At 40.1% G+C, this 17991-nt stretch overlaps 1 protein-coding gene across 8 annotated transcripts in view; it reads left to right on the top strand.

The window, feature by feature from the left end:
* Positions 1–17991, top strand: part of GRM5 (glutamate metabotropic receptor 5) — a 599946-nt gene that overhangs the window by 502957 nt on the left and 78998 nt on the right. For all 8 annotated transcript variants that reach the window (XM_073662042.1, XM_073662044.1, XM_073662045.1 and 5 more), the window contains exon 4: positions 8549–8784. In XM_073662042.1, the coding sequence (XP_073518143.1) occupies positions 8549–8784 (236 nt within the window). The remainder of the gene's footprint in view (positions 1–8548; positions 8785–17991) is intronic.

Raw genomic sequence — 17991 nt, 5'->3', positions numbered from 1 at the left:
GCCAAAAGATTGTAACCATCAGCCATCTGTGCCAAAAGATTGTAACCGACATTCATCTGCAAGCCTCTACATCATACAGTATACTGTAATCATTATCTAAGTAACCTTTTTTGGGACCATTAATCTTTGTGCCACATCTGGCATTTTAATTAGTTTTGCACCAAAATTGAGTTCAGAGGCCTGAAAACTAGACCTGTAGAAAGACGCATGTTTGCTTGATGAGAACATCCACTTTTTTGCATCATGTAATCTCTAGTTGAAAATTCTGTGCCGACGATTTCTTATATCGTTATAGCGGCTGAAGCTCCTCTCGTCTATTTGTGGCCATTCAATGGTTATGGACGTGGATTTCATATCGTGGAATTCACATTGAATTTTACCCCTTTACGTGCAAAGGGGTGAAATCCGCAGTAGATTTTGATAAAAGGTGATTAAATGTGTCAATTTAGAATCTGAGGAGCTGAACTTTTCAAAAACGTCTACTAAATAAATGAACATGCTACAAGTCAATTCCACAAAACCCATAATTAATGTCATATTGATAAGATCAAAGAAATAAGCTGCGTGCTGAGACTTCAGAACAGCAAGTCTGCCGGGCTACAGCTTAAAAGCAAAGTGAAAAAGAAGCTACATAACCTTAAAAGGAATACTAATAAATGAAAAGAGCAATTCACTGCGGAGGGGTTTAACTCAGGCGGTGTGAACGCTTCAAGAAAAACTAAAGAGGTAGATAGCAAGGAAAGTGCGCCTGATGTATGATTTTTTTTAGGAATCAATATTCAGCAGCATGTGAATATAATAAACTATGCAATATATCATATTGGGGAAAAGCGGCATCTTCCTTGCCTTTCCACACTCCGAACTCTTCCTTTCCCTGCCTGCACGCTCTTAGTAAATTCTCAGAAACGACCTGTCACCACATACCGATTTAAAGTGCAATAGTAAATACTTAAAGGAGTTTTCCGGTTTAGGAAAGTTCTGTCCCCAGGAGCAGTTTTGGTGTGAAAAAAAACAAACAGTGCTTTTTTCACCTTGTCAACATGGCACATCTAAAATTGGCAATCTTTGCCCACTCTTCGTTTCTCCACATCTGTCAGACTGCTAGAGCATCTCTTGTCTACAACGCCCTCTTCAGGTCACCCACAGATTTTCAAGTGGATTCAGGTGTGTACTCTGGTTGGGCCATTTCAAAACTTTCCAAAACTTTGATCTTCTTCTGGCAAGGCCATTCTTTTGATAATTTGGAGATATGCTGCTTACGATCGTTGTCATGCTGAAAGGTGAAATTCCTCTTCATCTTCAGCATTTTAGCACAAGCCTGAAAGTTTTGGTGCTAAATTGACTGATATTTGGAACTGTTCATAATTCCCTCCATGTTGGCTAAAGCCTCAGGTCCAGTTAACGAAAAACAGCCAAAAAGCTTAATGCTGCTTCCACCCTGCCTCAGTGTGGGTATGGTGTTCTTTTGGCGATGACCAGTGTTGACTTTACGCCACACATACCTTTTGAAATTTTGGCCAGAATCTTAAAAGGTGTATTCCCATCTCCAAGATCTTATCCCAATATGTAGTAGGTGTAATAATAATAATATTAGCAAATACCTCCAATTAGAAATGTAGTATAGTTCTCCTGATAACCTATGAAGCTTACCTCACGTACAGGGCATTGCAGTAGCTTAGGCATCAATAGTTACAACCACTTTCAAATAACTAACAGTTACTGTATGAGTGGTCGTAACCATGGATACGTAAGCTACTGCAATGCCCTGCACATGAGGCAAGCGACATAGCTAATCAGAACTATACTACATTTCTAATTGGAGGTATTTGCTAATATTATTATTACACCTACTACATATTGGGATAAGATCTTGGAGTTGGGAATACCCCTTTAACACTGGCCTCATCAGACCATAACATGTTTTCCCACATGTTTTTGGTAGACTTGCAGCAAAACATTTTTCACTGTTGTGCCAAATTAAACCCTTACTTGATGACCAAATTCACAGTGTTCTTTGCTATATCTAATGACTTGGCAATTTTTTTCTTACCTTTCTCTTGACTGATAACTTTCAGCAATGAGATCCCTTTGCTGTGTTGTCAGCTGTTTACAGACAATGACTTTTACTGTAAAATGCAACTAAGAAAATGTCAGGAAAATCCTCCTAGAACAGCAAAACTTTATATGGGGTTAATCAGAATTCCTGTAAATAATGACAACCATGTACTGACTATTATGTAACATGAGTTTACATGTGATTAGCTAATTCTGAACACAACCATATCCCCAATTATAAAAGGGTGTTCACACTAATGCAACCACTTTATTTTAGTTTTTTTGTATATAATTTGTTCTTCAGTGGATTTGTTCAGATTGTTAGTTGACATTAAAGGTGGAAAAAGTTTCTGAAATTATTCTTCTTCGTATCATTTTTTTTCACATGACAAAAACTTGGTATTTTAACAGGGGTGTGTAGACTTTTTATATCCACTGTACATGTAAATAAGATAGCCAAGGAAAGGACAAAGACAGGATAAATATTTCTAAATTCATCTAATACATATCTACAGGTATAAGAAAAGGGAATAAGATTATTAATTTATTAGAAGAGCAAAAATAGGGTTTTACTTATGAGATCCCCATCTCCTAAACTAATTCTGAATGCGACATCTGGTGCTGCTTTCCGGTTTGGAGGACATCTGTACACGCTCATGACTCTCTTCGACCACAATTAAAGGGGAGATCCTCCTTTGTGATAAATCAGAGTGATTTGCGTGCGGTGCGAACAAGACCACCCTTTTTTCCGCCTGCCACTCTGTATGACGTATTGTATTATGCATGTGTTCGCTCAGTAACTAATTGTATAATATTATAATTATTGAAGGAAAACATAACAAAACCATCTCTGCGCCAATTAGGTACAATTATGTGTAATGAACGGCATCTGCTACATGCAGAGAACACCTGTTTATCACGGGTTATTGGGATGTGTGGTCCATTCTGTGCCGTAATGGGTTGAATCTTCATGACCCAGAATTTGTCTAATCTAATTTTCTTATGAATTCCTGCGAGAGATGAAAAGAGGACATTAAATGTAACATTATTTATTAAGTCAGTATAACGTGTTGTGTCTGTATATGACAGATAACACTATTTCTGACCATTAGATGACTTGTATCCTACATTTTTCAACTGATTTCCCCTCTACAGGCTCTCTCTTTAGTTTTCAGTTGTCTCTGAGCTGGTGAGTGGAGACTAGCTGCCATGATGTTTCCAAAACACAGCACACACAGACAAGAGGGATTCTTGCTCTCTTGTTTCCAAGTAATAAATGTTCAGAAGTAGCAATAGGATTGAGGACACAGCAGCAGCTACAGCAGTACTGAGCATGGTGGATGTGAATCCAGCACTAGTGTGAAATAAACACATACTATAAATCATCACAGGTCTCATTGTGTTTGCATGCCCCCTTTATATGCTGCTTCTCTCTTTCTCCTCTACACAGATGTCCCCATCTTGTTTTGATTATAATGGATTTCAGGTATAAATGAGTTTGGTGGGCAAGGAAGTAGAAGTGGCTCATAAGTGGAGAAAAAAAATATTTCTCTAATAAGATATATTGAAAAGTTTCTACAAGTACTATTGATTTAAGCAAAGTTTATTAAAATGACAGTGACCATTTAAATAATTGCAGTGCAGCAGCCACCCCTGGGGTGAGGGAAGGGTAGTTTTGGCCTTCAATTTGGTCAAGGTTGGCAGTCAGATGCATTGTAATACTTTGCAAATCTTCTGAAATGTCGAAATGTCTGGGAGGGTTGTGGAAAAATCTCAGACATCCTCTGTTTTTGCACTGCCAGTCGCTGCCACTAACAACATCCAGATTGTGAGAAGCGTCAGGAGTGTGTCTGTGGTGGCACAGGTGGATGTGTGATATACAAATTGACAGGGCATAAAAAATTTGCTTAAAGAAGTACTCTTCCCATCAAAGTTTTTATCCACTTAATATATTGCAGTCATCATATTATATAGCACTGTGTACTTACAATTGCTCATTTTGACTTTCCACCCAGCTAATTCTTCTCTTTTATTTATTATTATTCATATATTATAATTCTTCTCTTTTCCATTAGGTCTATGACATCACGTGATTAAAAACAAACTAGCTGAATCCTTCTAAGCTCTATGTAGAAACAAGAGGTCAATTTTATTTGCGCAAGTCTTGAGTCACTGCAAAAGTATATGGCAGGGGAGAGAAGGGAGCAGCTGGGTCAGGAGTTGAAGAAGGGGATGATTTCTGCAGGGACAAGAGACTTCCTGTTTCTACACAGAACAGAGACAAGAGAAGAATTATCTGGGTAGAAAGGCAAAATGAGCAATTGTAAGTACACAGTGCTATATAATATGATAACTGCAATATACCAAAAGGATAACAACTTTGATGGGAGGAGGAGTGCTTCTTTAAAGTCCCTTCTGAGAAGTTGAAAATTAAAATGATGCTGGAAATGTAAAAGGAAATAATACTAATAGAAGAAAATCTTTACTATTGGGCTATATCATGGATTACAAAGTATTGCATCTTTATATTTCATTAGTTGGAGACCACTACCAATGGGTAAGACAGGAAACCCCCCATCACTTCCGTCCCTACCAGCAGATCCACTGTTGGGAAGAGCTGGATGAATTTTTACAATATGTGATTCTTCGAAGCTGCAGGGAGGCGTCCATTAATATAAAGATATAAATCTGTCCCCACATCGCTGGCAGGAAAATAATTGGCACTGGTATAGTATGATATGTATTCAATTATATCTACAAAGTCAACAGGGCCTTGTGCATTGACCCGCTAGCCAATGCCTGAACATACAATATATGGGCCAGGAAATGAGTGACAGCAGCAGAACTAATGATCCCTATGTGACCAGTCTGCAGAAGTGCTGGAGGGGCATACTGATGACCCTGCCCTTGAGGATCCCTCTAAGGAAAGTGACCTCTGAGGTCCAGTGCTGTAATACAAGGTAATAATAGGATACGTTTTCTAAGAGGAATTTATCAATGATTAAAAAAAGAAAGAAAAAAACTCCAGTAACACAGTGTATAGAACAATCATAGAGTGATATAGAAAAATCCCCCCCCCAGTGATAATTACAAATAGCTGCATTGACCATGTGATGGAAAGCAGAGAAAGCTGTCCACAGTCGGTTCTGTTACCACTGGTGCCATAACAGCCCTCCAAGGAAGCCCACGTGAAACGCGCGTTGGGGCTGGTGATATGCTACTTCATTTGGGTAATATGGGTAAGAGCCGCTAAACTTGTATATGTTGTTTCTATTTATGGTATGCATCTGCTAACCAATATCCTCACCTGCTGCTCACCTCTGATGATGCCAATATGCTTTTTGCACATAGGCACTTTATTTCTATATGGGCTCTGCTGAGTTATGAGGTACGATGCATAAGGGAGATATTACTATCTAATTAGGCACTGGCACTTTACATGGGGTTCATTTCCGAGTTGGTTCTCTTCCCACCCATAACCATTAGTGGATAGGCAATGGGACCTGAGTCTTGCTACTGACTTTCTCTATTTATATGTATGTCATTTCTGATTATTTCAATAAAACTTGCTATACATAATAGTGGACTTTTGTACTCCATGTCGCTTGTATGTTGGATATGCCATATATATTGCATGCACTCCCCTTAGGTACCATATTGTATTGCATTCCATTGATGGACTGGCTTATTAATACATTAAATGGATCTTATCAAACTTGGGTCATTGGTTGGGATTGTTCTATGATCGTCAGACTGCCGATGTTTACATAGGTCATATACACAGTGGATTCTGCTATGATGTCTCCCATACACAGTAAATACAGACATTATACAGAAGCACTGAGCAGAGTAGCTATGAATCCAGCTCTGGGTTGAGATAATCACTTACTAGAAAGCATCAAAAAACTCGCTTCTGTGTGTTTGTGCTTTTCTCTTTCACGCTTCTCACTCCTCCTTTCCCCCTTCTATAAACTTCTATAAGCAATGAACTGGGATTGACTGACTTATTGACACATTAAATGGATCTTATCAAACTTGGTTCATTGCTTGGGATTGCTCTATGATCGTCCAACTGCTGATTTGCTGGGTGAATTTTACTAGGTTTACATAGGTCATATACACAGTGGATTCTGCTATGATGTCTCCCATACACAGTAAACACAGACATTATACAGCAGTACTGAGCAGAGTAGCCATGAATCCAGCTCTAGATTGAGATAATCACTTACTAGAAAGCATCAAAACTGGCTTCTATGTGTTTGTGCTTCTCTCTTTCACTCTTCTCACTCCTCCTTTCCTTTCCCCCTTCCATAAACTTCTATAAGCAATTAACTGGACTTGACTTACTTATTTACACCTTAAAGGGAAACTGTCCAACTATTGATCATACGAGTGAGTGAGACTGGGCTACAAGACCTATTTACAGCCACAACAGAATGTGTCTGACTAAATAGTGAAGAGGTTGTGGTGGTTGCGGTATGCCATGGCCCTTTTTCTTGGCTCGGAGTGTTGAATACCAAGAGATGAAATATTAAAGACTTGGAAAGTTCCTAAAAACAATTTATCATCATCTGTCTGCAGGAATGATGATGATGAACTTACTGATTGGTGGCAGAATGAGGAATATTTCTTCCTTATAAGGCCCTTGCATTACAAAATGGATTGAAAGATCGAATGCCAATGCACCTCTCTATTCATTTTCTATGGAGACAAAGCCAAGCACAGCACTCAGTAGCCCCATAGAGAATGGATGGAGCGGCATTTGAGCATGGGCTCCATTCTAACTGGGACATAAGTACCGATTTGTTAGGGTTCCAGAGGTTGGACTGCCACCAATCAATAACCTATCACATCCTCTGGATAGGTGTTAACTTGTTTTCACCAGAAAACCCCTTTAAAGATATTTTTATCTGACGTTTAGATATGGATGTGGATATGCTCCTCATGGTCATGCTCTAAAGAGGAAAAAAAAATCTGAAATCAATTATAAAAGTAAACAAAAGAAAAACTTGATGGGTTGCTGTCAAATAATTGAAATGTTTGTTTATATCTCCGCTTGGAATGCTCCTATAGTCCCACCCGGGAACACCCCTGCCCAACCTGAGAACATCCCTGCCCAACCTGGGAACACCCCTGCCCAACCCGGAAACATGCCTGACCTACCCGGGAACACCCCATGCCCAACCTGGGAACACCCCTGCCCAACCCCAGAATACCAGTGCCCTACACGGGAACACCCCTGCCCAACCTGGGAACACCTCTGCTCAACCCCAGAATACCAGTGCCCTACACGGGAACACCCCTACCCAACCTGGGAACACCCCTACCCAACCCGGAAACACCCCTGCCCAACCCGGGAACACCCCTGCCCAACCCGGGAACACCACTGCCCAACCTGGGAACACCCCTGCCCAACCTGAGAACACCCCTGCCCAACCCAGAAACACCCCTGTTCAACCCGGGAACACCCCTGCCCAACCCGGGAATACCACTGGCCTACCCAGGAACATCCCTGCCCAACCTGGGAACACCCCTGCCCAACCCGGGAGCACCCCTGCCCAACCTGGGAACACCACTGCCCTACCCGGGAACATCCCTGCCCAACCTGGGAACACCCCTGCCCAACCCGGGAACTCCCCTGCCCAACCTGGGAACACCCCTGCCCAACCTGGGAACACTCCTGCCCAACCTGGGAACACCACTACCCTATTCGGGAACATCCCTGCCCAACCTGGGAACACCCCTGCCCAACCCAGGAACACCCTTGCCCTACCCGGGAATGCTCCTGACCCACCCGGGAACACCCCTGCCCTACCCAGGAATGCTCCTGACCCACCCGGGAATGCCCCTGACCTATCCAGGAATGCGCCCAACCCAAGCAGGACCCCTCTGACTTATGGACAAGGTTAACACAAATCCCACCCTTATTTGTTGCCTTATCACAAGCTCACGCCTCATTAGAAGATTGAGCTCTGATACACTGTAATGAACCAGGCCCCGGTGTCATGGAAGTAAACTACGGGCAGTGTCGGACTGGCATGCTAAGGGTCCACCAGTAACATCAACTCCAAGTCCCCATATTTCAGCTACATGCAAATAGTGAAGAGGTTGACATTATCCTCATTCACAAAATTCTAATAGCAATAAACTTGGTTGATTGTTAAATAAATAAGATGCCACCTTTGTCTGTATATGGTGAGTCAAGAATATTGTGCCAAGTACTGTTCATATAAGAGGGTGGGGCCCACCGGAGGATTCTCCTGTTCTCCTGTGGGCCAGTCCGAGCCTGTCTATGGGTACGTGTGTCCTTTAAATAACATATTTTTCTTCTTCCATATCTGTGATTATAGTTTTATGGTTTGTGAGGACAATGAGGGATCTGCGGGATTTAATAAAGTAGCTATTATAAAAATGTTGAGCAGATAAGAACATCAATCACATTTTTGTATGAGATTGCGGACAGGAGGATTTATCGTGTTATTTATCTCCGCAGTGATGGCTGGGCAGACAGGTACGATGTGACAGACGGTTATCAGCGAGAGGCTGCCGGAGGAATAACCATCAAGCTGCAGTCTCCTGATGTGAAATGGTTTGACGATTATTACCTGCAGCTACGGCCGGAGAACAATCTCCGCAATCCCTGGTTCCAGGAGTTTTGGCAAAACAAGTTCAAGTGCAAATTGAAAGGATATTCGCAGGACAACCAAATCTACAACAAGACCTGCAGCTGTGAGTGAGCAGATCTGTCCTTCCATCAATGTGTCATCATTACCCAATGTCACCTCATACATGACTATCAGAGGACGGAGAATGCAATAAATGATAATTACTACAGGTCATTACTACAGTAGATAGAAGGAGGGCAGGGGTGGTGGGATGGCTGAGTCCTAAGCCTCTTATCTTACATAACAGCAGCACAAAATATGGAGGCATATTAGTTTTCATTCATTAATAGAACTATGTCACACACTGGAAGCCCTTTAATTCGATATTAATGAGGTTTGTTTCGTCCCAGATCATCAGATATTCTAAATTGTCATCTGGAGATACTGGACCATCTTATTCTGCAGAAGAGGGTCTAGAAATAAGTCCATGCTTGAAGTCTCCAAAAGTTCTCTTAATTGTCACTCCCTTTGTGTCAGAGGGTGAAAAATGGAAACCAAAGTACATTAGAAAAATGATACTGTAAAGATAATGGGACCATAGTGCACACATGACTACACTAAGCAATATCATAGTTTTTAAGGTTGATGGTAGACATAAGTACTTCATGGTCAACTTATGGCCTAACATGTTAATCCTGAAGAAGAAGACAAAAATCCCATGAGGAAGATGTTAATTGCCCCATATTAGGGGAAAAATTCCTTCCCGACTCCACATACAGCAATCATCTAGTCCCCTGGATCATCGCCCCATCACAGAACTTAGTGCCCATAACCTGTAAGGTTACATTTTTCAAGAAAGGCATCCAGGCCTTCTTGGAACTTTTTTAGTCCATCAATCATGATGTCATGTGGCAGAGAATTCCATAATTTCACTGCTCTTACAGTAAAGAATCCATAGTCTCACTGCTCGCACAGTAAAGAATCCATAGTATCACTGCTCTTACAGTAAAGAATCCATGGTCTAACTGCTCGTACAGTAAAGAATCCATGGTCTAACTGCTCGTACAGTAAATAATCCATAGTCTCACTGCTCGCACAGTAAAGAATCCATAGTCTCACTGCTCGTACAGTAAAGAATCCATAGTCTCACTGCTCTTACAGTAAAGAATCCATAGTATCACTGCTCTTACAGTAAAGAATCCATGGTCTAACTGCTCGTACAGTAAAGAATCCATGGTCTAACTGCTCGTACAGTAAAGAATCCATGGTCTAACTGCTCGTACAGTAAAGAATCCATAGTCTCACTGCTCGCACAGTAAAGAATCCATAGTCTCACTGCTCGTACAGTAAAGAAACCATAGTCTCACTGCTCACACAGTAATGAATCCATAGTCTCACTGCTTGTACAGTAAAGAATCCATAGTCTCACTGCTCTTATAGTAAAGAATCCATAGTCTCACTGCTCTTACAGTAAATAATCCATAGTCTCACTGCTCTTACAGTAATGAATCCATAGTCTCACTGCTCGTACAGTAATGAATCCATAGTCTCACTGCTCTTATAGTAAAGAATCCATAGTCTCATTGCTCTTACAGTAAAGAGTCTACAGTCTCATTGCTCGTACAGTAAACAATCTGTCTGTGATGATGATTCAACTTTCTTTCCTCTAGATGTAGAGAATGCCCCTTGTCACTTCACAGGTCTGGGCGTAAAAAGATCATTATACAGATCTCTGTACTGTCCCCTCTTATATTTGTACATTTTACTAAGATCACCCTTAACCCTTTGTTTTTCCAAACTGAATAACCCCAAGTCTGATAACCCGTCTTTTGCAGTCACCCCGCCCCTTAATAACCTTAGTCGCTCTTCTCTGCACACGCTCTACTTCAGCTCTGCCCTTCTTATTCACCAGAGGCCAAAATTGTACCCAGTATCTAAGTGTGGCTTCCCTAGTATCTTATATACGGGCAAATCTATATTCTTGCCATGAGCATCTATGTTTTTTTAATGCATTCTATTATTATATTTGCCTTGGCAGCAGCGGCCTGACACTGGTCAGTAAAATTTAGTTTTCCATCCACCCATACGCCCAAGACCTCTTCAGTGACAGTTTTAACCAGTGTTTTACCGTTTAGTACATAATTATACATTTTATTTCCTCAGCCCAAGTGCATAACCTTACATTTATCTGCATTAAACTTCAATTGCCATTTCTCAGCCCAAGCCTCCAGCTTACATAAATCCTTTTGTAATATTAAATTATCCTCCTCTGTGATGAATACCTTGCAGCATTTAGTATCATCTGTAAATGTTAAAATTCTACAATGTATGCCCTCTATAAGGTCATTAATAAATATATGAAAGCAAAGAGGGCCCAATACTGACCCCTGTGGTAACCCACTGTTAACAGTGACCCAACCTGAGTGTATTCCATTAATAACCACCCTATGTTCATATAACTTAGCCAGTTGTTAACCCAATTACATATATTTTCCCAGTCCAATTGCTTTCATTTCATGCACCAATCTTTTATGAGGCACTGTATCAAATGCCTTTGAAAACTCCAGATAGTGGACATTCACGGCCTTACCCTGGTCTTAGTCTAACAAGACCAATCCCTCGTAAACTCATGTTGATGTTGGGCCATGAGGTTATTTTATTGAGATACTCCAGGATAGCATATTTTAGAAAACCCTTGAAGCTGTTATATACCGTAGAGTACAAATAAACAATTCTGTAAACCTGCACACATAACTAATTCCTCAAATCAGTACAAATAAATAATGCTGTAACACTGTACAGATAACTAATGTCACAAATCAGTATAAATCAGAAATTATGTAATTCTGGACACAAAACAGATGCTGCCATAGAGTAAACATAAATATTGATGCCATACTGTACTCGTAAGTAATACCACAAATCAATATAAAGTTGTAAAACTGTATACACTGCACACATAATTAATGGACAAATTAGTCCTACTAAATAATGCTGTAACACTGTACACATAACTAGAGCAACAAATGAGTACAAATGAACGAATTCTGTAATATTGTACGCATAATGAATGCTAACATGCAGTAAACATAAATAATGCTGCCATACCATGCAAATAACCAATACCACAAAACAGTAGAAATAAATAATGGTTAAATACATATCTAATACCACAAATTAATACAAAAAAATAATGTAGCAATACTTTACATATAACTAATGATAACATACAGTAAACATAAATGATGCTGCCATACCATACACATAACTAATAGCACGCATCAGTACAAATAAAAAGAGTAATGTAATATTGTATACATAACTAATGTCTCAAATCAGTACAAATAATGTTGCAATACTGTATACCGGAGTAATGCCTCAAGTCATTACAAAACAATAAAAACAATAATGATTCTATATTATACTCATAACCAAGTCACCAAATCAGCACTGAATAAATAATGCTTTAATACTGTACACATAACTAATGCCACAAACCTGTACAAATACATATTTTGTTGCCATTTTTATTATTTATTATTATAGCGCCATTTATTCCATGGTGCTTTACATGTGAAAAAGGGGTATACATACAAGAACAATTACAATAGTTTTGAACAATACAAGTCGGCGACTGGTACAGGAGGAGCGAGGACCCTGCCCGCGAGGGCTCACAGTGTACAAGGGATGGGTGAGGATACAGTAGGTGAGGGTAGAGCTGGTCGTGCAGCGGTATGGTGGAGTGAGGGTTACTACAGGTTGTAGGCTTGTCAGAAGAGGTGGGTCTTCAGGTTCCTTTTGAAGGTTTCCATTGTAGGCGAGAGTCTGATGTGTTGGGGTAGAGAGTTCCAGAGTAGGGGGGATGCACGGGAGAAATCTTGTATGCGATTGTGGGAAGAGGAGATAAGAGGGGAGTAGAGAAGGAGATCTTGTGAGGATCGGAGGCTGCGTGCAGGTATGTACCGGGAGACTAGGTCACAGATGTATGGAGGAGACAGGTTGTGGATGGCTTTGTATGCCATGGTTAGGGTTTTGAACTGGAGTCTCTGAGTGATGGGGAGCCAGTGAAGGGATTGACAGAGAGGAGAGGCCATACCCAACATGTATATAATGCCATCATACAGCAAACCTAAATAATGCTGCTATAATGTACAAATAATTAATGCCACAAATTAGTATTAATCAATATTGCTGCAATGCTGTTCACAAATAAAATAAAATCCTATAATCGATAATACTATGTACATCTGATCTCCCTGCATATACACCTAAATGATACAATAAAAGGAAATAAAATAAATAAATAAATAAATATATACAGTGCAGACCAAAAGTTTGGACACACCTTCTCATTTAAAGATTGTTCTGTATTTTCATGACTATGAAAATTGTACATTCACACTGAAGGCATCAAAACTATGAATTAACACATGTGGAATTATATACTTAACAAAAAAGTGTGAAACAACTGAAAATATGTCTTATATTCTAGGTTCTTCACAGTAGCCACCTTTTGCTTTGATGACTGCTTTGCACACTCTTGGCATTCTCTTGATGAGCTTCAAGAGGTAGTCACCGGAAATGGTCTTCCAACAATCTTGAAGGAGTTCCCAGAGATGCTTAGCACTTGTTGGCCCTTTTGCCTTCACTCTGCGGTCCAGCTCACCCCAAACCATCTCGATTGGGTTCAGGTCTGGTGACTGTGGAGGTCAGGTCATCTGGCGTAGCACCCCATCACTCTCCTTCTTGGTCAAATAGCCCTTACACAGCCTGGAGGTATGTTTGGGGTCATTGTCCTGTTGAAAAATAAATGATGGTCCAACTAAACGTAAACCGGATGGAATAGCATGCCGCGGCAAGATGCTGTGGTAGCCATGCTGGTTCAGTATGCCTTCAATTTTGAATAAATCCCCAACAGTGTCACCAGCAAAGCACCCCCACACCATCACACCTCCTCCTCCATGCTTCACGGTGGCTACCAGGCATGTAGAGTCCATCCGTTCACCTTTTCTGTGTCGCACAAAGACAAGGTGGTTGGAACCAAAGATCCCAAATTTGGACTCATCAGACCAAAGCACAGATTTCCACTGGTCTAATGGCCATTCCTTGTGTTCTTTAGCTCAAACAAGTCTCTTCTGCTTGTTGCCTGTCCTTAGCAGTGGTTTCCTAGCAGCTATTTTACCATGAAGGCCTGCTGCACAAAGTCTCCTCTTAACAGTTGTTGTAGAGATGTGTCTGCTGTTAGAACTCTGTGTGGCATTGACCTGGTCTCTAATCTGAGCTGCTGTTAACCTGCGATTTCTGAGGCTGGTGACTCGGATAAACTTATCCTCAGAAGCAGAGGTGACTCTTGGTCTTCCTTTCCTGGGGCGGTCCTCATGTGAGCCAGTTTCTTTGTAGCACTTGATGGTTTTTGCAACTGCACTTGGGGACACTTTCAAAGTTTTCCCAATTTTTCGCACTGACTGATCTTTATTTCTTAAAGTAATGATGGCCACTCGTTTTTCTTTACTTCGCTGTTTTTTACTTCCCATAATACAAATTCTAACAGTCTATTCAGTAGGACTATCAGCTGTGTATCTACCAGACTTCTGCACAACACAACTGATGGTCCCAACCCCATTTATAAGGCAAGAAATCCCACTTACTAAACCTGACAGGGCACACCTGTGAAGTGAAAACCATTTCCGGTGGCTACCTCTTGAAGCTCATCAAGAGAATGCCAAGAGTGTGCAAAGCAGTCATCAAAGCAAAAGGTGGCTACTTTGAAGAACCTAGAATATAAGACATATTTTCAGTTGTTTCACACTTTTTTGTTAAGTATATAATTCCACATGTGTTAATTCATAGTTTTGATGCCTTCAGTGTGAATGTACAATTTTCAAAGTCATGAAAATACAGAAAAATCTTTCAATGAGAAGGTGTGTCCAAACTTTTGGTCTGTACTGTATATATACACACAGTATATATTCAAAATGTGTTGGTTTAGCATGTCCAGTAATTAGTATTGTTCCTAATTGAGTTTCCGCAAGTATTGACTTCATAGAAACTCATTTTGTGCTTATGTTGTGAATATGTAAAGATGACTTTTTCCATCGAATTTGCTAAAATTTAAATTTAAGGATTATATTTTACTGCTGCCGGAGGAAATAGACTTAGTTCATGTCATAAAATTGTCAACTGTCTTCTCTATGTGACAAGATATATAATCTCGGCTTTTAAATCTTACACTTGAGAAACCCGAGATTTAATTTTCAGAGCTAGTTATTTCCAAGGTATTAAAAAAATGGGAGAAATGTTCTACTCTGTTGGTTATAGCATTAAATCTTGATGGGATCATTTTTAATTTCAGCAATGAAAATTTGTGTAAATGTTTAGATCTGAGCAGGATAGTTATAGGCTGTGTTCACATTTAGCGGTTCTCATACGTTCTGTAGCCAGTAACATTGTAGAAAATGTTATTTTGACTACAGAAACTTCTGAAAAAGCTGGTGTGGAAGATAATGGGGATTGTGCACTACTTGGACAACACTTCCTTAAATGCAATACTGCCACATAGAAAATAAAAAAACCTTACACTCACCTCCCAGCTCCGGTACAGTTCTATTGATGTCGGCAACTGGTCTGTGGGCGTTCTTGTGACATTGTTATGATGATGAACTGCAGCACACGTCCTTTGGATGCAACTGTTTATTTGGAGGGAACTATGAGCACTGCAGTCAATCAAAGGCCACTGATTGGCTGCAGCACTCACATGGCATAACAAAGTCACGCGAGTGTCGACAGACTCAATGTCGACATTGCTGAACAGGCTTGTGTGCGAGAGGGGAGGATAATATTTTTATTCTCTACGTGGCAGCATTGCATAAAAGGAGGGGCTATCAAAGCATTGGACAGCCTCTTTAATTCCATATTGCACTTATCGTAGTGACTTTTTTTAACCTAGTCATTAGTATATTTGAATAACGTGTAATATACACTATCACGGGACAATAGCATCTTCTTAACATGACAGCAACCTGTAGTCTACCTTTATATGCCTGCAGGATATGTACATATAAATGTGTAGTAACCTCCTCAGTACCCTAAGAATCCAGGGGTGGAGGTGAATGCAGCTGTAGTATTTCTCCTCTGTGTTTCAGTGCAAAGAAAGGAGAAGTAGCAAGAAAGAGGGAAAAGAGGGAATTGTTGATTGATTTAGAGTCCTATGGACTGTAGAAGAGAAGTATCACAGTGTGTTTTATCAATGAAGGGGCAATTACATGATCAAATTGTCTATATAAATTAATGTGTGTTAGGATAATAAAAGAATTTATCACCTCCAGGGGAACTTCATGAAAGTAAAATAAAATATATATATTTTTTCAAATATCTATGTAATTGGGAAAAGGACAACCTTTTTAGTCTAATTTACTGAAAAAAGCTCTGACACTTTAAGAAACTGACATCAATATCGGGCTCCCCACTCTCACTATATAGACAACTGGGTGAAACTTCCTGCTTCTGTGCAGAGAGATACCACTGTGAAGGGGGAGGCTTTGCGTGTGACACATCTAAACCTAGCATAGATCTGTGCTGCTGTGTTACTACAGGATGGATGTAGTTACATAACAAGCATTGTAAGATAGATCCCTGTGTAATATGGAGGAGAAGGCGAGAAGAAGCAGCTACAAAGGCAAACACTGCCATAATCTTCACTCTGCAAAGTGGCAAAGCAGATAAATTTATCTGTTCACCCTGAAACACGCCAGATCTGAGCTTTAAGACCCTCGTACACATTCGACTTCAGTCGTTTGATCTGAGATAAGCTGGCTTTCTCACGGAGAACACAGGAACACTCTGCTAAGCATTCTTGTATGCGAGGGATTCCGGCGAATGTTCTGCAGGCTGAACAATCCGCTGGGCCCACAGCCTTTAGGCTCCATTTATCATTCAGATGCTGTGTAGAATCACATCCTCCCCTTCGCAGTTGGTATCTCCCAGGGAAAAGCATTTCACCAACATTTGCACTCACCCTGAAAAAAATGAAAGTAAAACTTGCATGCCTGTAAAACAGAGAGAAATCATATAATTAGGCAATATTGTGTACTTATGAAAAGTCTTATAATGTCATCTGCTGTCACTTTTTGTGTTTTTCTCAGAAGCGATAAGTCCCCTTTAAAAAAAAAAGAAGATATATATACAGTACAGGCCAAAAGTTTGGACACACCTTCTCATTTAAAGATTTTTCTGTATTTTCATGACTTTGAAAATTGTACATTCACACTGAAGGCATCAAAACTATGAATTAACACATGTGGAATTATATACTTAACGAAAATGTGTGAAACAACTGAAAATATGTCTTATATTCTAGGTTCTTCAAAGTAGCCACCTTTTGCTTTGATGACTGCTTTGCACACTCTTGGCATTCTCTTGATGAGCTTCAAAAAAAAAAATATTTAGAATGAGCGATAAAAGTATCACATCATTTAAACGGAATCTGTCAGCAGGATTTAGCTACGTAATCTGACAGTAGCATAATGTAGTCACAGAAACCCGGATTCCAGCAATGTGTCACTTAGTTTACTGGGTGCAGCAGTTATGGTGGAATCACATTTTTCTCTGCTGCAAATCTAACAGAGCTCGGAATGCTGAGCTTTGTATAGCCCCGCCCACACCTCTGATTGGCAGCTTTCTGTGTACACTGTGAAGTGTTGGGGGCGTGGCTGGACCAGTGGGCACAAGACACCTAGTCTTCTAGTGGTAATCTCCTGCTGATAAAACACTGATTGTATAGAAATAACAAAACAGCTCTGTAAGTGACAGATCACTGGATTCAGACTCTCTTCCAAAATACCATGGTTCTCTCAGATAAGATTACATAACAAAAACCTGCTGACGGATTGTTTTTAAGATAAACATTAAATGGCAGATTTACAGTTTTTGTTCATCCTGTCAAATTGAACATAAAGTATGTATCCGAAAATGGCATAGATGAAAACATTTACTAATCCTACAAAGAAATATCCCTCGCACAGTTGAAATGCTAACGACAACTTTATTTTTAGAATTAGAGGGGCTTTTAGACATTGGGATCCCAACCTTTAACATACATTAATAGGTAGATATGGGGCACTGAAAAGTATATTTCTGTAGGTACATGATCTGTATTTCAGTCTAATTGTTCCGGGTGACATTCAGCTTTATATCACACGTTTGCTATAAAGGGTTTATTTTAATAATGTCTACTTTTGATTTGCAGTTCTCATCTAGGTTACAGCTAATTATCTTCCTTTCAGGGCTGTCTGGCTTAGACCTCCAAGGACAGATATTTTTTTTTGTATCAAGT

This window comes from Phyllobates terribilis, unplaced genomic scaffold (assembly GCF_046119375.1).
Source record: "Phyllobates terribilis strain yellow unplaced genomic scaffold, ASM4611937v1 Scaffold_2__4_contigs__length_985480577, whole genome shotgun sequence".
NCBI classification, from domain to species: domain Eukaryota; kingdom Metazoa; phylum Chordata; class Amphibia; order Anura; family Dendrobatidae; genus Phyllobates; species Phyllobates terribilis.
This window is presented reverse-complemented; position numbering and strand designations above follow the sequence as displayed.